The 22,150-nt window shown below is 42.5% G+C and overlaps 1 protein-coding gene across 1 annotated transcript; it reads right to left on the bottom strand.

The window, feature by feature from the left end:
* Window positions 1-2,507: 2,507 nt before the first annotated feature.
* Window positions 2,508-17,133, bottom strand: EDEM1 (ER degradation enhancing alpha-mannosidase like protein 1). The gene is made up of 12 exons (XM_067303521.1): window positions 16,720-17,133; window positions 15,543-15,615; window positions 12,419-12,522; window positions 11,533-11,704; window positions 10,222-10,405; window positions 9,489-9,663; window positions 8,822-8,942; window positions 8,198-8,368; window positions 7,483-7,556; window positions 6,315-6,411; window positions 5,298-5,483; window positions 2,508-4,415 (listed from the first exon to the last, which is right to left on the bottom strand). The coding sequence occupies exons 1-12, from the start codon at window positions 17,127-17,129 to the stop codon at window positions 4,326-4,328; spliced, it is 1,857 nt and encodes a 618-aa protein (XP_067159622.1). The 5' UTR covers window positions 17,130-17,133; the 3' UTR covers window positions 2,508-4,325.
* Window positions 17,134-22,150: the final 5,017 nt, after the last annotated feature.

The following is a 22,150-nucleotide window of genomic DNA, read 5'->3' as shown; positions in this document are numbered from 1 at the left end:
CAGAGGATTGCAGCATGCTTAGAAAAGCTTGATGAACTCCATAGCAGATTCTCATCAGAGAGACGAGGCCCTGTCAGTATACCCTCATATTAAATAAATCTTTTTTTCCCCCCCTGTACTAATCCAAACGACTGCTCCCTAGTTCAGCCAGTTGTATTCTCCAATTGCATAGCTGCTTTCTGACCAGAAACTGGCTTCTCCATCACTGTAGAGGGAAGGGAGAGACATAAAAAGCACAACAAAGACAGAAAATAAGGGGGTGTTTTTTTTCTTTTTGGGGGTGGGTAGTTTGGCAGCCGTTTGTTTGTGTTGGAGAGTTTTTTGAATTTTTCTGCAGTAAGGAGCCTTCCCTTATTCTCAGCTAACTGAAAAGCCAGCATATAGCAGGCGGCAACTTGGGTCCAGTAACGAAGCCAGACAAAGTTAGTAAGCAACCCTTCACCAGACAGTAATCCTGCCTCCAAACCATTATTTTACTTAGTGTGTTATTGCAAGGATGCGGTTGAGAAGTCTATCTCCTATGAGGGGGAAAAAAAGTTAATTCTTTCACACCTCAAGTATGTGTTCCTGAGCTAAACTGGTCTAAGGCAAAGACAGAGCCAAGCTTTCCTTGGGGACAAAGAATTACCAAGTTCTGTTTTAGGCGTTCTTTTCCTCCCTCCCCAAAATATACAGCAGTATGCCCAATTTCTAAGTAAAGGAAGTAAAGCTCTAATAGACAGCAACGCTTTAGCAGTCATAATGGTTCATGACTAAGGCTGGCTCATAAAAAAAAAACCACCTTGCTTTTGTGGCGCACAGCGGAGACTTTAATCTTCACACATGAGACTGTCACTGACACCTACTACAGAATTAGAGAACAGAGTTGAAGCTTTTGTTTTTTACTGAAGTGAAAGGTTTTGAGTACTCCAGACTGGCCAAATCACAGAAGACTTTAGGAGCTGCAAATCTGCTCAAAGGCAGACTTCAGGTATGTTTTGCTTTACCCACCCCTGCTTCAGCTCACCCTCAACTGCCAACATTTTTGCATGTCTAATGAATGGCAAAGATCCAGGATACACACTCCAAATTCTTTTCCATATGTTTGGAAAGAAATCACCTCCAACCTTCACAATGTCCTTACAAAACTGTAAGTAAAAACACAGATACGAGTGGTCAAATATACTGTTTTTAATGTAAATTTGTAAAATTTAAGCTTTGAATTTTGAAAATTTAGGACATTTCATGAAAGAGCATTTGGTCCTTTTCCAAGTTTCCCATCCCCAATTAAATACTTTGTTTAAAAACAACAATTAAGCATATATTGCATTTTTAGTTAGGAAAATGATATTGCACATTATACTAAGAAATACAAAAGTGTTTCAGCAAGTTATTCCAGCAATGTTTTCAACTTCACTTTGATATCACTGATTTTTTTTTTTAAAAGGTTTCCATTTTATTGCATAACATGTGCCCTGTGTTTACAGAGTAAAATATATCAAAGTATTTCTAAAACAAAGAGGAAGAGAAGTTGGCTCCTTACAGGACACAAACCTTTCACCACTTAGCCAGTACCAGTGTCCTAGCAGACAAAAATCGTTCCTGTGGAAAGACGGCTGTCAGATCACCTTGGCAACACAGGTTTCAATACTGTTCGTAATGAGAAGCTGATCACATACTATTTGGCACTGCAACTAATGGCCCGAGTCACCAAGGGCTGAAAGGCTGTAATACGCGTCTGTACTGTTCCTGTTCTACAGCTACCTCGAACTCTAGGCCTGGCAATACACAAGAAGTGAAAAGGAAGCTAAAGCAGCTGCAACTTCATAATGTTTGTGTAATCCTCTGAGGAAAATTCTGCAACAGATTTCTGTGCATAACACTTAGCTGGAGCCCTTACCAGGGCTCAGGTTTTTTGCAAGGCACAAAACACCGAGAGGCAATTGCAAGATATATAATGCACATTCAAAGAGAGCTAAACTGCGAGCTGGGGAAAAATCATTACCAGGCGCAGCCACGAGCACACCTAGGGCAATGCTTGTGTTGGCACCCACTGCGCTGCGGTTTTAATCGGTGAGTCCCGGAACGCTGTGTGTTTTGCTTCACATTACCAAGCACTTCTCGCTTCCAAGTTATGACTAGCAAGAGATCTGGCCCAGTAGCAGCATTTCAAAATGCCCCGACAGTTTTGCCTCCTGCCTCCCTTGCCAGGCAGATGCACTCCCTCGCGCATCCTTCCGCGCTCCGGTTTCTTTACGCGTTTGCGGGCTGAAGTTGTACTGGCATGCCCCGTTAAAGTTTACTGGCTCAGGAACTGTACCTCGCACCCCTCCCAGTGCCTCTTTGGATCACAACACTCTGAATTTATATTTTGCTTTGAAACAGGCAACCGAATCATTGTAAGACATTCTAGCAATAGCTTTGCGAAACCATTTCCAAAGGGGATGTGCCCTCGGCTATCGAGGCAACTGATCCCATCACAATGTTTTGAGAAATCTTAAAATCTTACCTCCCCCTACCCCCCTCCCCAAGCCCCCTAACAAATACTCATTAAGACTAGGAAGACAGGATTTTTTTTTGCCCGAATACAATACTCAGCTACAATAGAAGGTTCTATAGTGAGGTCCCTGAGATGCATCTGTACACTAAAAGATTCAGCACTAACTTCATAATTATTAGAAGTGTTCTGAGTTGCAACATATTGCCTACGAATTTTACCATAAGAAGGTGACAATACAGCAGATCACGTTTGCCCCCATATTTGAGCCTTAATTTAAAAATAACGAACACAACGATAGTGTTCAACAACTTCAACTGTAGTCAACAGTAAAAATAACAATAAAATAACTACGTAAGCAACAGGGACCAACTGGAAAAAAAAAAAAAAGTTATCCTTACAATAAGTTGGTTTGGCCTCAGTTTGTTTTCATCCCTCACAATAACCCAGCCTGAATTCGACTGCTTTCTTCCTGCAGGTTCACACACAATTATTCCTCAGATGTATCTAAGCTGCACTTGGAGATGGTAGGCTAGAGAAACAGTAGTTTTCCATCATCCTTCACTGGAACCAAAAGGCACAGTTTACAGGTACAATATAGCACTGCAGTCAGCATTACTAGCAACTGCAGGCACGACCCTGTTACAATGGCGTACACAAAACTGCACCTTGCAACAGGAGGAAGTCAGCATGCTGCAGCCCCAGCCCTATTAATTCCTGCCCCAGAAGGATGCAGAGACAGCCACTTTAACGGCACTGACTTGGAGAACAAATCCAGCCCTGAAGTATTCTTTGGGATGGGCGGAACGGTCAGTACTCTTCCAGTATTAAAAAAAAAAGAAAAGAAAAAAGAAAGAAAAGCCTCTCAAGTTACTTTCAGATGCACTGAATTTTGCAACCAACTGATCAAAAATAATTTATCCCTCCCCCAAGAAAGCTCAGGTTTTCCTGCTGCTGAAGACAAACTTAAGGCACTAACTTATTAATGCTATTAGGAATGAGGAACAGCTTGTTCTTCATATACTGTCAGATAGTTCTTTACTTTAGCAGCATCTCTCCTGATGAGGCACTAGATACATGACAATCAAAGCAACTTTTGGAATACCTGCTCAGCTAAGCTGTACCACGGTAGCTGCTTAGAGAGCTGAATGGCTTTGTACATTCCCCTTCTCCCTCCCCTCCCCTTACAAAAAAGGCACCTGATTTATTACCGGTTTCTGTAGCTACAAGCTCTTGTGACTGCGCAGTTTTATACAACTGTGTATACAAGGGATCTCATGACTATATTGATAACACCTGGTCATGTAAGAAGTTATCTTTTCAAGATACTATTCTAGACAAAGCATTTTTGCTTCAGCCAAAACCCACTACCAGCGGGTTCCTACCTGAGTAGTACTTAAGATTGCGTATTGCTAGTCAATGATTAAACTTGGTGTTAGAAATTGCACTTTCCCATTCCTTCCCCAATCCCAAGATCATTTCAAATTAAATACCAGACCCTTTTCCAAAGGGACATCTGCAATGCAGCTACAAAGAGGTAGCTAAATGGCACATGCCAATTTTCTTTTTTTGAAAAGTATATCCAGCCTTCATTTGCAATAACATTTTTCATAGGAAGTCTTATAACAAGAGAACTCTATACAGGTGGCATGTGGAGTTACCATAGTTCAGAACACAGAACTCTAAGAGAACAAGATGTCCCTTCAGGTCCATAATTGAAAACTAGTAAGCATGGGGGATACTCAAGTGACTCAGCACAGGCAGGTGTGTAGCTGCAGAGGACAAGAAGGTCTGGAGCCAAATCCTGGGCTCCTCCTGACGTGGAATAAAGATTACTCTGAAGAGCCATTCAGATCAAGCCCACCATTCGATCAATCTGTCTCATGTAGTTACTCTTCAACGGCAGCAAATACCTCCTCTCATCTGGGACTCTGTTACACTGTTAAGAAAATCATCGTATTTTAAGAACTCGAATTTGCAAATAGTCAATCCTGTACCCTCTTTAACCTATTCAGCACCAGGGACCATAGATTTTCCTCCCAGTACAGAAAATCATACCCAATAGCACTTTTGGTCCTGACTCTCCCTCACTGTTGGCCTACTTACATACAGCACACAGACAACATAAATGAACACAAAGTGTTTCCTTCGTGCATGCTGCAAGTCTCCAAATACAAGCCAGACTACTGCAGCTTGCTATTCAACAGACCTCCTTCACTGTGACAACTTTTTTTTAATAAAGCACTTTTTCTGCAGGATTGGGCTGGGGGGTGGGGAGGAGGGATGAGGGGAGAAGGGAAGAAACCCTGCTAGAAGTAACCAGCAAAAAAAAAAAAAAAAAAAAGCTGAAGTTTTGGCTGGTGATAGGCACTGTACCTGTAGCTCTGTACTCAACTGATTCCTAGCTAAAATAGGTCACCTTTATATGCCTTAGAACCATTGGGGTGGAGCGGGGGAGAGAAGCCTTATTTAAAATCACTCTTTGCTCTTCTCCTTCCCCATCACAGCAACACTGGAAGACTTTAAACAAAAGAAAAGGAGAAGGGAAAAGTGACTGGAAATAACCTAACAAAAGAAACAAATCGCTCCAAAATACTCAGAAGAGGACAGATTGCACCTTCAACTAAATCGCTCTCATATTATTCGTTCCAACCACTGAAAGTTTTTTTCACAGGGGAGCTTCATATGCAGTGTTTAGAAAGGAAACACTGCAGAGCACTAAAGTACCACTTCCAAATGGCTCTTTTTCCACTGCCTAATCCAGTTCAACATCTATTCCTTCTCCACTAACACAATCAGGAAAAGTCTGTATACTCCTTACATTTGAACTGAAGTTGACTGCCTTCAATTCATTTGATTTGATTTTTTCTGTGCTGTCCTCTTCTCCAGGGAGGGTATCTTGCCACAGTGAGTCACGAAAACGTTTATCCACAGACACAATATGTCCCTCAGTAGTAAACATATATTTATTTCCAGATTTGTGCACTGGATTCTCTTCGTCAAACAACTAAACAAGGGAAACAGGAGAGAGACAGCTCAAGTATACATGCCACACTTCCATGTTTCATCATCAAAAAGGTAAAATAAAAAAAAACAAACACACACACACACACACACACACACACAAAAAAAAACCCCCATACGCTTATGCATTTGAAGGATCACATAAAAAGCACACTTTTTAGCACTAAATGGGTAGCTACTGTTCAAGCAAATGGAAATAAGCAGTTTTAATGCAAGGGATTTATTTTGGCAATTAGAAGTAGAGAGTGAGAGAAATATTTCTCGCACAACTTAAACTGTCCTTAGTTTTCCAAGCTGCACTACGCAGGCATTTCTAGGCTGGCATCCACTGCTTCCATTTGGTCCAAGTTTTTTTGTTGGTGGTGGTGGTGTTTTTTTTTTTTTTTAAACTAAAGGAGATTGAGAACAGTAGTTTAAGCAGTGTTGGCTCAAATCCTTCCTCCTGTGACTGCCAAAGCCTGATGAGGAGAAATCAAAGGCCGCTGCTAGGTGGACAAAATGGCTACACACAGCAATTTAGCTCGAAGCTGAGCAGCAGCTGCCTTCCGCCCCGCTCCCTCCTCCCAGCTCCCGCCTGGGGCGGCTGCCAGCTCTCCAGCCCGGGTTCAGAAAACCAGGCTCCTGCCTGCACCCCCAAGGTTGCAGAGGGGCGTCAAGAAAGAGGCAGAGCGCACTCTCCGTAAGCTCCGATACCTAACGCCTCTCTTGCCTGCAGCTTAGCGCAGTTCCTAACAGCGTCCTGACTGCTCACTAGGTCGCATTTGCGTACGGTGCTCACAAGAGGATGCCTTTAAAATGAAGAACATATACATACCAGGTACAAATATTTACATGTTTCACTGAGAAAAAAACTCTCCATTCGATCTTCTTTTGTCTTCTCTACAACATGATGTAATGTAGCATAGCCACACCTGAAAGATTTAAGATTACTTTGGATTTACTACCCATACATTTTGATCTCTAAGCATTTCCTAAATTCAGACCATTCCGTCAGTCACTAGGGATGAAGTTAAAATGAAACTTTTCTTTTTTTTTTTTTAAACAAAGAAGCACTGATCATTGATTTTTGGTATCCTGATGAGACAGATCATTGACACTGTGCAGACAGAAGGACAGCGGCTTATCTATTCTATTGTGCTGATTTACTAAAAATGTCTTTCAAGAGAAGACAAATTATCAGGTCACCTTGAACGAAACAGGTAATTTCCCCATATTGAGCACACAAGAGATCCAGGTTTGAAATGCTGGCCTGCCTGCAAAAGTTTCCTTTCTAGCTACTTACTCCTCCTCCTCCCAAACGAGGAAACCGCAAAGTTGTCACACAGTGCAGTTTTGGTTCTTTCAGACCACCCTCCACGCAGCGGTCTGAATCCCACTTAACTGCAAAATGGCACTGTTTTATACAGCCATATGATTCCTATAGACATGACCATGAAAGCAGTAAATATCAACAGTTGAATAAAAATCCATTGTCCTCCCTCTGCGCCTTGCAAGAAGTTCAGATGCTCAGTATTAAAATTATGATTCACAGTTACTGCCTTGAGAAGAAAGTTAATATGCAAAGCCTAGCTCAGAGACCAACCCCCAGTCCAGTTAAACACCATGGGTCCAAGAGGTTAGAATTATTCTTGCAGGAGGCACTGAAAAAAGGTGTAATTTTGCCACCTTTGGGCAAGACATCATCAATAACACATTTTAAAAGGTAGAGTTATAAAATTCTGAAGATATAAACTTGTCACTGGACTACAATTTCATTTTCAAATGAGAAAGAAATAGCTGTTCAACAAATAAGTCAACCCCTGTGGCTTTTAGGGGAGAGGGAGTGGCTAGGGTTTTTTTGTTTGTTTACCTATATTTGGCAGATTGGATTCTATATATTTATTAAATCAAATGTGCATATTTTATTATATAAATATGCACATTTATATAATAAAATATGCATATACATCAGTGAGAGAAGAGAAAGAACACTGAAGACTGACTTTGCTTTCGTGTATTTTTCCAGGCTCTGTAGGATATCCATTCCTACGTGAAGGTAAAATGGGTTCTTTGTGGCCTGGATAGAGAAGGACAAAAGGGACAAAAGGTAGAGTCAGCATTCTGGAAATCTTGTAGAAATAACACTTTTACAATAAAGGCCTACTAGTGTCACACATTCTTGTGCGCTATGGTAAACTTACCTGTGCAGAAGCACGCCTTTGATTACTCTGTGCAAGCTTGCCACATTTGCCCTAGTGCAAGAGCCTAATAAAACCTGTAGTAAACTCAAGTTCTTTGATAGTTTTCTTGCAGCCAGAAGAAGTTATTTTAATCTACTGTACTTGCTGCTGGTTATAGACTGTGCCTGGACAATACTGCAAGGGAAGCAGTTAGATATACTTCAAAAATATCCACTAAGAAATCAGAACTCTACTTTGTAAAAGTCTGTCACGTATTTTTTCAAAAGGTCATTTAGTATCATTTTTGCATGTCTTACAAGCCTATTTTTAGGGCAAACAAGGTACCAACTACATTACATAGCAATCAACTCCCCAGACAGAAACCTCTGTACAAGCACATTCAGATACAGAGCTACTAAGTTTTAACAGTCTATTGCCGACGAAGTACATGGCAAGGGCTAGGGGTGGAAAAAGCAACTTTCTGAACAAAAACATTTTTCCAAAGCATTTGAGCTGTTAGTGCAGACAAGTCAAGTACCTGATAAAGAAGATATGTGGATTCCACTAACTCTGGCCTCAGTGGATAAAAGGGAACATCCGGTGCTTGCAATTGCCAGTTGTATCTTTCTGGGAGAGCTCCGTATCGTTTCCATATGGCATAATAAAAAGCATGGAGACAAATAGCATCTTCCACATCTCCTATCAACACCTAGGCATAACAGCAGCCATAAACATGCATGTTTAACACTCCGGGCCAGCAAATTGCTCTCCACACCGTATGGTAACACACTTTACAATCAAATACTCCCCTCATAAGGAAAGACCAGTAAAAAACAAAGTTAATATATAATCCCTTCACACCAAAAGCATTAGTGGAGCTTATGTCTCACAGCATGATAGATGCAGAGCACCGAGAAAGTATGAAGTTTAAAAACCGTCTCAAATCTAGCAGAAAGCAGGCCAAGCCTCCCAACACTGTTATACTGATGCAGAAGCTGAACTGCCCCACGAACCTTGTCAGAACACCCAGATGTAAACCAGTGGGTTAAAGCTCATCTCAGAAGAGACGCTCAGATTCTTACAGGCCTAGAATTAGAATAAGCCTCTCCAACGCCCCTCTATTGTGTCACTCAGTCTTGAAAAGAATGAAAGGTTTTTTTACCTGCAGTCCAGGAAAAAAGGCTTGCAGAGAGTCAATCCACGTGTTCATCAGCTGTCCAGTGAACATGTTTACATTAACATACAAAGGAGGGTCACCTTCACCTTCGTTACAAGCTTCTCGGCTGCCGAGTAACAATAAGCATATGTAAATATTCACTATTTTAGAAGAACACAATGCATGTTCCATTTTACAACACCACCACTAGCAAAGAGAAAGTTTTGTCAGTGCGACACTGAAAGCCATTTTGAGGAGAAAGTCAGTCCAGCGCTCAGAAAAATTCATTCTTAAAGGTAGGTGCATCACATCCTTAAGCTGTATCAGCCGAAGTCCTACCAAAAACTCACACTAGATAAGATCAGGCCTTAAGAAGTACTACAGTGGCTAATTCAATACATTTTCTTTACATGTCTGTGGCCTTATGTCATTTACTACTTTGGAGGGTAATCAATTTAGCTTCTTTGCAACAGTAATGCTATACCGATCAGTTGACTGAGGAGTGAAGGGAATGTTAAAATTTTCTTTCCACAGTGACTACCATGAATATATATTTTTTAAGAAAAAAGAGCACAGATTTTTGAAAGGATGGTACAAAGGCCATATAAATCTGTCATCTCTGGCTGAAGTATTTGCACGTTTAAGAAATTAATACTCATATGAAATAACATACCCTCTTCTTAAGTGGTTCTGAATGCTCCGATAAGCATCATTGAACATCTCCAAGTCTTCCCTTTCTCCAAAGAGGATGTAAGACTTCAGAAGGTATTCATAGAATGAATCTGACCCTGCGCCCAAGCCACTCTGCTTTCCAACCCAATGGCCAGTTTGAATATTCACAACATTTCCTTTCAGAGAAGACAAAGACAGGAGTTTAGTCTAACATTGCCAAGTATTTCAGAGAAAATAAATCAAGAACTAGAACTTAAAAAACACTACATCTTCAAGAAGTCTTAAGGAGGGAAGAACAAAGTACTATCAAAATACAGTACAGAGTACTTACCAAGGAAATAGTACACACATGCAGTTGTTTTAAGTACATTTATTCATAATCTAAGCTATATTAATAGGGATATACATGCAACAACTCCAAACTCATGTCCCAGGTTCATGAGAAAGTTATCTTTGAAAACCTGTGCCCAAAGTAGCCATTAAGATATTCCATTTTCCTTACAACATTACAAAATGCCACTTGGTTAACAGAAGGCACAAATACAGAAGGAGAGCACTACTTAATGGTTAGAGAGGAAGCAGATCAGTGCAGTGTATGACACGTGAAAGAAACCTGTAGAACGACAGCATCCCGCTACGCGAGACTGAGGTAACTTAAAACACTGAGCTAGTCAATACAGCATCACCCGAGACCAAAGACCTTGCTAGAGAGATCTTGAGCATACAGAGATTACCTAGCAGTCCAGTGTTATTGCTCCTGAGATTCCAGAGCGCTTTGACAGCTCGCCTGGCCACCCATTCAAACGTGGAATCGCCAAGCAGTCTACTGAGAATACCAAACTCCACTAATAAGGAGCCAGCTCCTGCAGTACAAGTCTCATTATTGCTGTTCGGAGGTACTCCCTTCTTCAGATTGACCTACGAAGCAGGTAAAGTAAGTGTTAATCACAAGAATGCAAGATGCTTGTAAATAACCTCATACAGTTTTGTTCTAATCTGCAGTCTTATTTTTTTTATAAAGCCTTTTTATTAGTGTTTACAATGCATAGTGTGCTATCTATACATAGTTAGAAAGCCGCTTAGTCAAAAAGCTCTCCTGAAAGAATTCCTGAAATTCATCTTCTAAATTTATATCGTCATGCCAAAGGTGGGAAATCCCAAATTTGCTACCTTTATACTTGTTAACCCTTCCAAATTTCAATCCACTTTTTCCTCATTTCTACTAAACATTCAGTTTCTTCCAGGGGTGATGCAAGTACTTCTTCCTCTGGTTTAGTTCTCTTGAAATCAAGACTTTCTACTGAAGAGAAGTTTTACCACCCTCAATTGCTTTATCATACTCAGAACAAAAGTGAAAGTTTGCGTTTCTACAGCCTGACAGATCTGGAGGAAAAAAAAAAAAATAGTGCAACTGTTCCCAGAAAGCAAAAGTAGTCAGACAAGTGCTAAGTACTTCTCCACTGAGAGTTCTTTCACTAGAACTTAAGTCCTTCTTCTTGATAGCATCTGTTTAAAAACAGAGGATGCAACACTGTATTCAAGGAAATGACAAATCCCAAGCCGATGCAGTATGACAAATATTTTAGACTAGTTTTATTTCTAAATAATAAGTAACTTTCTAAATGTTATTCGCTTTTATGATGTTTCTTGTTAACCTTCTTAATGACAGCATTGTTTGCTACCATTTGATATAAAAAAGGGGGGAGAGGGGGGAGGAGAGAAGGACATGTTCTAGCCAAACCGCATGAAAATAGATGACTATTAACCACACAAAGCAATACATACAAACTGAAAGAGCAGCTTAAAGAAAGAGCAGCTTAAAGAAAAGATTCGCTAGACATGGTAAGCGACTGATGTACTGTCCATTTCAACATAACTTAGTGCAGTTTCCCCCACCCCATTTCAAGGTAACTTAGTGCAGGTTCCCAGCCCTGAAGTCCGCATATAAAAATACACACAGAGCACAGAACTAGAGTTGCAGAACAGTCAAATAACCAGTTTTAGATTCTGCTCCCACTGCATTGATGTACATGGTGCTCACTTACTCGAGGATAAGGAATTCCAGTTTTGGTGTTCTCAAAAGCTGGAAGCAGTCTCACTGCCAGGTCATGAGCCATATGCAACAGTTCATTATCATAATCCTTAATGGTCATATCACCAAAAGGCTGTTTGGTGTCTGTAATTATTATGTGGGCAGAAAGCAGGCTTCCCAAAACCCTATTAGAAAAGGAAGAGATCCTCAGTTTTTAAATATGATCTGAACCTGGTTCTTCAGCTAAACCCTTACCAATGCCATGTTTAATAGAAATATTACTTTGCAAGTCTTACAAGCTATATTTTTATTTATTCACCACAAACAGATCTGCTGTTTTCTCCATCACTAGTGAAAAAGTCTAGACGTGACGTTCATCTGCCATTCACAGTAATCCCTAGATCCTGTTCTGCCGGATTTACCCTAACCCAAGAGTTCCTTACAACATACCAAGCATATTTATGAGTAAAGACAATCTTTCCCCACCTTTTTCACTGCTGCAAATGGCAATAAAGTTGTTATATAAACCTAATGTTCCCCCAAAAGAAAGCCTACAAATACTAGAGTTAAGCAGCAGTTGAATAAACCATTTTAACCAGTGATTCAGAAAATACCACCATTTAAAAACAGAGTACCTTAAACTGATCTCCAAGGGAGACAGGCCCTTTGTTTTTCCATCTACAATGATTTTCCCCATAAAAAGTTTAGAAACTGAGAGTAGGCAGAAGGTCCACGAAAAATAACCAAAACAGGGAAAACCTGTCAGCAAGGTTGTTTGTTATATGCAAATCTGAGCCTCCATTGCAAGAGTAACAACAAAAACTAAAGGTCTACCAGCCAAAGAAGGTTAAGATATTTAACCTTGTTACTGTTTTAGAGACAAACTTATGGCTACATACCTGATTGTTGCCTCAAAAACTTGGACTGTTGAGTCTTTGTCAAATGAAACAGTGTCAATCACCAATTTCACTGCTTTCTGGAATTCTGAGGAATTTCCCATTACCTTTTACATAAGAAAAAAAACTATTGTCTAATTATTGCTTCAGAAGGGGGAAGAAAAAGCACAGTAAGTTCACATCTTAAACCAGTCGTATTAGCTAGCTACAGAACAGAGTATTTCAAGTTCCTGCTAACAGCCTTTCCAGGTTACCTATTTTACTGATATGTAAAAGTACACCAAAAAAGGGAAACCCACAAAGATGCATTTTTGTCCTTTGTACTAACCTATGCATTCATGTACTCCCCCGCCCCCAAAATCAGCATCATGGGTGATCTCTTTGAGCAAGAGTCTAAAACCTCTTAAGATTTTGTATGTTGAGCGTTTTGTTAACTGCTTTGCTATACACAGAATTCAACAGTTAAGTTCCGCTTAAAAATAAAAAATAAAAATAACAAGACAAAGAACAATGCAGCCTCATTTGACATTTATTTGACCAGGAGAGTCTGATCCTTTGGGCTTTTGTTTCGACACTGCATGCCACATTCAGGAGTTTCCTCACACCAGTTTTGTTTGGATATTTCCCTACTGAATGATTTCAACTACATCCAGAGAGAAGTAAATTTAGCTCCAGTTTCAAGGAAGAGGGAATGAGGAAGGAAAACACAGATGCCTGATCGCATAAGTTTATTGCAAGGCTGAGCATACATGGAGCCTACCTGTTCTTCCCAATACCCAGATTTAGCAGGAGAGCAGTCACATGCTTGATCTGAGAGGAAGGAAGAGCAAAACAGGCTTTCTCCCTGCCTGGAGACGATGGCAGCTGCTTTACCAACATGCAGTCAGCCAAAGAGCTCAGATCCCCAATTGCTGTTTCTGTTAGAAGTACTGTTTTCTCACTTCCTGCTTTAAGTTCTGTACGTTGCTGCCATGTTCAGTTAAACAGCTGCGGCTTTTCACCACAGAGTTGCAATTCCACTTCAGCAATGGGAAGTATTCTATAATTTGAAGAATATATATAATCCTTGTACACACCGCCCCTCCCTAAAAGAGAAATGGACTACAGATACTGTGCATAGACAGGCACTGACCATGCTCTAGAAGGTCAATAATCAGACCTGGCTGCAAAAATGAGACTGATAGAACTTAAGGGGGTTTCTAAATACGAATAAAGAGTTGAAGGAAGGGGGTCTTTTCTATGATACTATACTAAAAATACACTATAAAACTGAGTTAGGATCATATTATTTTCAAGACTTATCAGAAATGCGTACGATAGTCTATTTTAGCAGATGAGAAGCAGCTTTACAACTGTAACAGCTTTTTCCCCCCTCTTCCCTTCACCACTTTTCATACAAACTTGCATGTCAGTCAGGCCCTCTCAGCCAGGCAAAACAACCTCAGCCCTTAAAGTCTTCTTGAATAACACGGGCTCTCCTCCTATCATCTCAGTACTTCCTGCAAATTCCAGTTCACATCCATCCTTCCTGAGCACCAGCAACCAGAATAACATGAGTATTCCACAGGAGAGCTCATCTGAGCATTGTAGATCATCACTGGAACTTCATCTCTTCTGGAAATCTCTCCTGATACATCCCTAAGTGCTCTTACCCTTTCCCACTCTTGCATCCCACTGCTGGTTTGTCATCCAGCAGTAAGCTGAAGTATACCCAGCTCCTCCTTTTTCTCAGGAGTGAATGAGTTAACCTTAGAAGATATTAGTCCCTTTCACTTCACACTGCAGAACTTCATGACAATTTTTAATTACTCTTCACAAGGTCATCTTGCCATCTCTTCATGTTAAGAGTTGATCTCTATTGCTGTCAGCAACTCTACCCCATGCATAAGAAAGTTTCATCAGCACCCTTGGTATTCATAACCTTAGCACACAAAAACTAAACAGCCTGTGGCTGTTTAGTCCTGTGGCAGGTCCTTGCGAAACACCATGGAGTAACTCCCTCCCGTTCAATACCTTCTGTTGCCATTTCCCCTCAAGCCAGTTTCTCATCAATTCTACAGTTTCTATACACTCTCCGTTCTTCAGCTCTATGAGTAGAGTTTTTTGTTTTTAAATACGGAGCTGCTTCAAGATATCAGATCTACTGTGGTCTAAGTTCAATATCAGAACTGTTCAATACCAGGACAGATCAACTTAGCAAGACCCATCTTTAGGAAGGCATTAAGTAAGTTAATGCTATATTGTATCCCCATTTTCCCCTCTGTCTCCTTCCTTCAAAGTCTGTTCTAACATCCTGCCTACTGTTGAGATCAAATGTCACAACCATACTACTGCCTCGATTCAAATGTCCTGCAATTTGGAGCTGCAATTTTATAAGCCTTTTTGAAAAAAGCTTTGTGCTATAAAGTTTTGATTCTCAGTTTCACACACCTGGGCTGGGAATAAACCAACAGATCAACTGTGACAGACTTCCATTTCCCTAGCCTCATTGCCGGTATTAAGAATTGCACTAACAGAACAAACAAAAGAACCATACATTCTCAAGGGCGTCTGGAGTTTCTCATCTCTCTCAAAACCTCTCACCCAATTAACTGACTTGATCCTTTCAGACATTCATGGCTGTATCCTGTTAAGACACTGGCCTTTAGATTTTAATTAGCATAAGAATTATGCTTTGATAATACATCCTAGATACATTAGTGTACCTTTAAATCAATTTGCAAAATTCAGTTTGTTCTTTTCAGCTTCCTACACTACCCTTCTGAACTTCCTTCCTGAAGATCCTGATTAAATTTAGCTTAAGAGGGCTACGCAGAAATTCTGAACCCTTATCATGCAGCAGAAGTTATTACAGCTAAACAGATTAAATAAAGACTTCTTTGCAGAACTACTGATTTTGAGGATTACTTAAGGTTTAGTAAATACCTAAAGGCTGGACAAGATTTTAGAGATTCTGTTATATCACTTCAGCTTTCCCTGTAACTGATAGCTAGCCCGTTACCTCTCTTCTCTGTGACGCTATAAACCTCCTTCCTATTAATTGATAATTTCTCTCTGGGACAACTTGCATCATCTCCCAATACAAACATAGGAATAAAATATATACGTATATATCCTGACAACTCACCGCTAGGGTATCCAGTGCGTCAATCAGAGTTAGTGAGTAGTTTCCTAGGACATCATTGATATTCAGATTTGAACTGGAAGAAAAACAACAGTTAGATGTTCGGTATTATGACAAGCAGACCTCCAAGAAAACCGCCAAGCTCTGTGAAAGGCAAGCAACCCACCCACCTTGTTCTCCTCAGCCTCCCATGTAAATCTCTCAGCTCACAGAAAGGCCAAAAGCTAACAAGAAAAACTGAGGCCCTACAAGGTAGAGACCATGCTCCCCTAGGTTTCAGGTACGCAGCTTTCAGCACGGGTACAGAGGCACCTCCGGGTAGCTGGGCTCCCGGGGCAAAAAAAGTACACAAAACTACCCAATAACGCACCTCCAAAGGGCGATTCAGGAAACCTGCATGCCGAGCTATGGCTCAGCATGGCAAGTCAGAAACAGAAAGCAAGGGACAAACTCAATTTAGGGCTGCAAGAGACATCTCCAGATCCTACTTCTCTAGTACAGATATATACAATTGAAAACGAGCACCATACTCTCAAAACACAGAAGGAAGGCCAGGGCAACAACTGCTTTTTATAACACCTTACTGATAAAGAGTTGCCCAGGAAGCAGAAGTGAACCAAAACCCTTATTCAGCCTGAGAGGGGATATAAGCTTGCATCCTGTCTATGTAACCCCGGCTGGGGGACGTTTCTGGTTGAAGGCCGTTTTCCTGGACACTGCGTAGTGCGGGACCGAGTTGCAGGGGCGGCAGTGCACGACCCCATGGCAGCCCCCCACGGAGCCACGGGTCCGGGCCCCGCGTCCCACGCTGGCCGGGCATTTTGTGCTCAATTATTAGAACAGTGGGGAAAGATTTACTAGAAAAGGAATCACTTCGATTGCAACCATAATTCAATTTATAACCATTCAGGTGCACCAAAAAGGTAAGGTTACTCAAAGACATTTAAAAACGAGCAGAGGAACCTCGGGAATTCGTTACCTAACCCTGGCTGTCAAAAAATCTCAAGTTCTGCGCTCTGGTAGGACAAAAACACGTCAGTTTGGTGCCTTCGGTTCCCTCTCACCCCCCGGGACGGGGAGCAGCAGCGACAGTACGCGAGGCCGGGCCCTGAGGAGCCCCGACCCCCCCCCCCCCGGGGACCCCTGAGGAGCCCCGGCCCGGCCCCCCGGCGTCACTCACGGGTCGCGCCAGTCGGGGCCGCGGCCGCGGCAGTGCAGCGGGTCGAGCTCGTCGCGGGGGAAGGCGTGCCGCATGTAGCTGTCGTAGCCGAAGGCGAACATGCGGCGGGCGGCGTCGCGCAGCCGCGCCCGCAGCTGCGGCGGGAAGGCGCCGCTGTAGCGCGCCTCGTACTCATCCCCCCCACCCGCCGCCGCCGCCGCCGCTCCGCCGCCCCCCGCTCCGCCGCCGCGCAGCGAGCCCCAGTGCGCGGCGCCGCCGCCGCCGCCGGGCGCCCCCAGGCAGGGCGGGCGGCGCGCGGCGAAGGGGAAGGGGAAGCGCGGGCGCAGGCAGAGCCCCGGCGCCAGCCAGAGCACCGCGTGCAGCCCCAGCCTCAGCAGCAGCAGCCCCAGCACCAGCGACCGCCATTGCATGGTCGCCCGCCGCCGCCCGCGACCATCGTTCACCGGGACCGCGGCCCCACGCCCCGCCGAGGCTGCTCCCCCCACGGCCGCCCCCTTCCGCTTCCGCTTCCTGCGGCGGCGGAAGAGAAACACGGGCGGCGCGGCGCGCCTCCCATTGGCTGGCTCCGCCCGAGGGCGGGACCGCGCGCCTCTCATTGGGCGCGGCGCGACGTCAGTCAAGCGGAGCGAGGCCGCCAGCCTTAAAGGGCCCCTGGGTGAGGCGGCACCGCCCAGGGATGTCGTGGCACGCCGGGGGCGAGCGGGGTAGGCCACGCCCCCCGAGGCCCTTGGGGGTGGGGCTTGACGGCCGGGCCCGCCTCCACCTCAGCGCGCCGGGGGCGGCCGTTAACGGCCATTCCCGCCCCTCCCGCCCCGGGGCGGTTACCCTCCTTTCGCCAGCGTTAGCTTCCAAGGAAAACGCGCCTGTTTTAGACCAAAACGGTGCCCCCGTGACGCAGCAGCCCCCTGTAGGAAAGCCTCTCTGAGGCCGGTCTTCACCGAGGGACGGTGGTTGTCCCAAAAACTCCAGGAGCCTCTTGCCTCGGCCCCCCGGCCTTGGGGTGTGCTCCATCCCGGGAGGCGTTTAAGTTGCATAAAAACGGCTGACGCTGTGACACGACGGGCGTTGGCCGCTCCTTAACGTCTACCTGAGGAAACGGCCGCCGGAGAACACTCCCGGGGCAAGAGGTTTTCCTTAAAGGCTGATATGGGAACACTTGTGACACTGCAATCTCTGAAGTTACCACAGGGAAAATAAAAGGCTAGCAGCATTTTAAGAGTACAAAGTCAGTTAGCCGCTAAAGGAATGAGGACTGATAATCTCTAGTGCTTACTTTACAATACAAATCCCTTTCTAAAGAGCACTTATATTTGAACAGGAATTCCAGAGAGGAATCTTGGTTACTTTTACTGACTTTTTTTTTTTTTTAAGAAAGGAAAAAAAAAAGTGTCACTGATGGCAGCTGCCTGCCTTCAAAGGAATTTCACATCTCTGGACAAAGCAGAGGGTAAAGTGTCACACGGGCTTTTTCTTCAAGCGTGTCACTAAAATTATGCTTTCCCGCTGCCAGCCTGTGAAGGTCCTGGGAGGCTTTAAAGGCGCTGGAAGAAACATCCAGTTACTACGGTTTTATGCAGTCACATGCTGCAGATGCCCCTTTTCTAGCATTAGTTTTTACTGGTGTAACAGCCCCCTCTCAGATGGCTGGGGTGGAGGCTAAGCAACTTGGCTTTAGCTGTCACAAGAAGTTAGGTCTGTCTCCTAATGAATATACCCAGCACACAGTAAAGGTGAGACCAAAAAGTGGTACACATCTAATTGACAGAAAGAGCTGCTTTGCTGCTTGAAACTGGGCAACTCTTAGTCACAAGGTGAAGTCCTGAGACTGAGAAACAAAAGTTGTTCAAAAAAAATCATTATACTACAGTATAACTCAATACAAAGCACTCTTCTTTAACCGAAGCTTTCAAATACAAAACATCTTTTTTCCCTCCATTTTTCCTGGTGCGGAGAGGAAAAGTGGAAGACCCCCATCACACTGTGAATTATGGCAAAGGTAGGAATATAGCTCAGGGATAATGATTTGTTCTAACATCAGGACAAGCTTTCTTCCTTGCCTTACAGAGAAAAAAAGTAAAAGAAAGCAGCGTAGGCAGCAGCTAAGAGGACAGAATTTGGAACACGAGGACAAGGAGAGAGATGGATCATCAGCGTGGGAATTCAAGTTACACAACTAAAAGAGTCATGAACAGCGAGATGAAAAAACAGAGCAAGTGTGACTACAACAATGCCAAATATGTCACGAACTAATATGTTATGCGATTGTGGAAGTGAATGAAGAACAAACTCCAAGACAGCTAGGGTTTCTAGAAAGCAGCATAAGTGAGAAAAGCTGACAAGCGCCGTAATCAGAAATGGTAGAGTTTCACAGAACTACTACCCAGAAAGATGTCCCCCGCTGGGTGCAAGGCTTATGGCCACTCTGTCAAGATGAAGTTATGCAGTTAGTTTGTCGGTTTCCACAGAAACCGCTCTTCTAACACAGAGCACATAATGTCCCAGCAACCACCCCGCAACAGCTTTCAACTTTTTCACAAAGACATGGAATTTCAAGGTAGTGAACAAACCCATTTACAATGTGGCAAACAAACGGCACTTTTTTCCCCCGACGGCCATGCCTAACAGTTCAACCTTTTTTCTTTTTTTTTTAAAAAAAGAGAGAATACATAAAAACAGAACTATATATACAAAGCTGCCTATGTATCATTCAAACAGCAGGATTCCCAACTACTCACCTGAGCTGTAGGCTAAAGGGAGGGACAATTGTCTAGGAGGGACAATTTAAAATTAGCCTTAGGTTCATTCATAAACATATTCTAGATCACCATTTTATGATAGTGCTTAAAACGTAAAATTTTCCAAGTCATTCAGGAAAGAGTTCCTACATTTGTTACTTGAGTGTATATACCTGCCTGTACAAAAGTGGTACCACACAGTCTCTTAACTCCTAGAAGAGCGCTTGAAAGAGTCAACTTGTTTGCTCCTCTTACAGATGATCTATAGAATTAGATTTTAGCATAGTTATTTTTGGCTTAGCTTGAGAGTAACAATGTTTCCCACAATTTGGGGAGGAAGACCTGGTATATATTTCTAACAACACATAAAAACAGCTGTGCTACTACAGATGAATATGCGAAAGAACATTTTTTCAACAACACTTTTATTGAAGTACTTCAAAATGATCACAATGATAGGTGTCACCTTTAACAGAATAAAACCTGCAAAGTTGTAATTAAAAGGCACTAATCCTGGCATAAAGATCTACTTACCCACCTTCCACCATGTCGGAAATAAAACCAAAATATTTTACTTCCCCTCTAAAAGAGTATGTGTGCACCCCCTTTAAGTGCCATTCTTTGTCATTTAAGTGACATGTAAAAGAAATCCCTGATGTGACCAAGGCATACTTTAACTTTCATCATCTGTAGCTCTAAAGCAATATATTACTTTTAGGTTTAAAGTTTAGCGAGATATGTCATTCTAAACTCACATTTTTAGAACAGAAGTCCCAAAGCATGGAGCAGTCTTAGGCTTTCACACATTACTTCTCCTTTAACACTATTCATTGATTTGCTGTTCATCTAATCTGAAACACACAGCTCTTAGCAAGGCAGCTTAAAGAATCTGAATTATATCCACTACTTAGTATTCATAAAGCTATCTTTAGTGCATGGTTCAGTGCAAAGACAAGGCAGCAGGGAGCAGTGTTGAGGCATGCTACCAGTGAAGACAGTAGTTTTACATTCATTGAACAGGCACAAAGCAAACCATGACATGCTAGCACACCCATTGCATAGCCAGAGTAAGTAGCTATAAAATTAAATGTTAAAGGAGTTAAGAGAACTTGATAATCCAGCTAAGTCATACTTCAATTATTATAGATCTCTGCATGACATATATATCTTAATTTAACCAGAGAAATTGTTTAAGGCATTTTCTTTGGCCTCCTTTCTTCCACCAAAAAGTGAAGATTATGCAGTTTTATGTCTGTCAGCATCCAAAAAGGACCGTCTTTCAAGACTGTTTCCATAAGGATGTAAAGAAAAAAACCCACAAATTTATAAGAAACTAGATTTCATTAGTTCCATATTTCATGGTACAGCTTCATACTTGTGCATTTTTCACGTTGCCAAGTGGTAAGGCAGGATTGCTCTGTGCAACTGCTAAGACACTTAGCTGCATCAGCAGCAATGGTGAGAATTATGCTGCACTGCAATTTCGTTTAAATAAACCACCACCCACACTAACATTGCATAAATCAGCCGATAGGGCATTAACGCTTCTCAAGGACTTTCACACAGCCCAATGCCGTGGGTGCACGCACAAACATTTCTTCCAGTCTAGTCTAGGGACTTGCTGCTCTGTGATCAGCAACACAGAGCAATCACTTAGAACTGAACAAAACTGACAAAGAGTATTTAGAGCTGATGGCTATTTTAAATCATCCAACCACCACAAAAGACTAATATACCACAAGGTCATAAAAATAAGACTGATGTCTTCAACTTTACATGCATATTCATGATCAAGAGTTCTCTGGCTCAGTATTTGCCTTTTTTCCACAAGACCCAGTTTTCTTAACAGATATGCTAATGGTCAAGCCTTACACTACATCAGAAGAGAGTTTCAGGACTATGGCTAGTAGATTTTAAGTACAATAGTTTAAATTATATTACTACTAAAATACATGAAGTCACCCCTCCAAAGCATTCCCCAAAGCAACTTTTTAAGAGAATTAGAAATTTAATCAGTCCACTTTTATTGTTCAGGCCAACTACAGAGCCTAAGCCAATTAGCCATGAGTGAGAGGTTTGATGGGCTCAGATTTCTAGGAGCAGAGCACTGCTATAGCATCCAAGTTTAGCAGACAACATTGTTAATGCCTATCTTACAACTCCCTCCCTTTTATTAGAACAGAAAGGGCTTGACCTTGGACTTCAACTATGCCAGATGAAAGCTAACAGTTATTTTTCCAGCCCAAGGCTGAAAGGTAGTGAGAACAGCCTCACTTCTCTGGCAAGACTTACTATACACTTCCAATCCATCTCAAAATGAAGGTAGTTGGCAAGTTAATCAAGCACTCAAACCTGAAGAAAATGTAACCCTCAGCACTGGATTCAAACATTCACTTAAAGGTCTACATTTCTGCCAGTGTTTGAATAGCTAAGGCCTCAGGAAGCACAGTACAAGAATAACTGTGAAAACCCAAGTGGAGTTACTTACTTTGTGAAGTAATGCAAGCATGCTCCTTACACTATGTACATTACAGGTAGCCACTGTAGCTCTCTTTGCTATTTACATTTAGAAGTGGAAACTTAAGTATTGCTTGAATGCCACCTTGAGGAATCAACTGCTGGCCAAGCTCGCACTGCAGCTAACTTAAGTAATTAGGACTGATATTAGACCAGTCAGGGTAACAGATATTGCACAC

Source organism: Apteryx mantelli, chromosome 12 (genome assembly GCF_036417845.1).
Source record: "Apteryx mantelli isolate bAptMan1 chromosome 12, bAptMan1.hap1, whole genome shotgun sequence".
NCBI classification, from domain to species: Eukaryota; Metazoa; Chordata; class Aves; order Apterygiformes; family Apterygidae; genus Apteryx; species Apteryx mantelli.
Note: the sequence above shows the minus strand (reverse complement) of the source record. Positions and strands in the feature narration are given on the sequence as shown.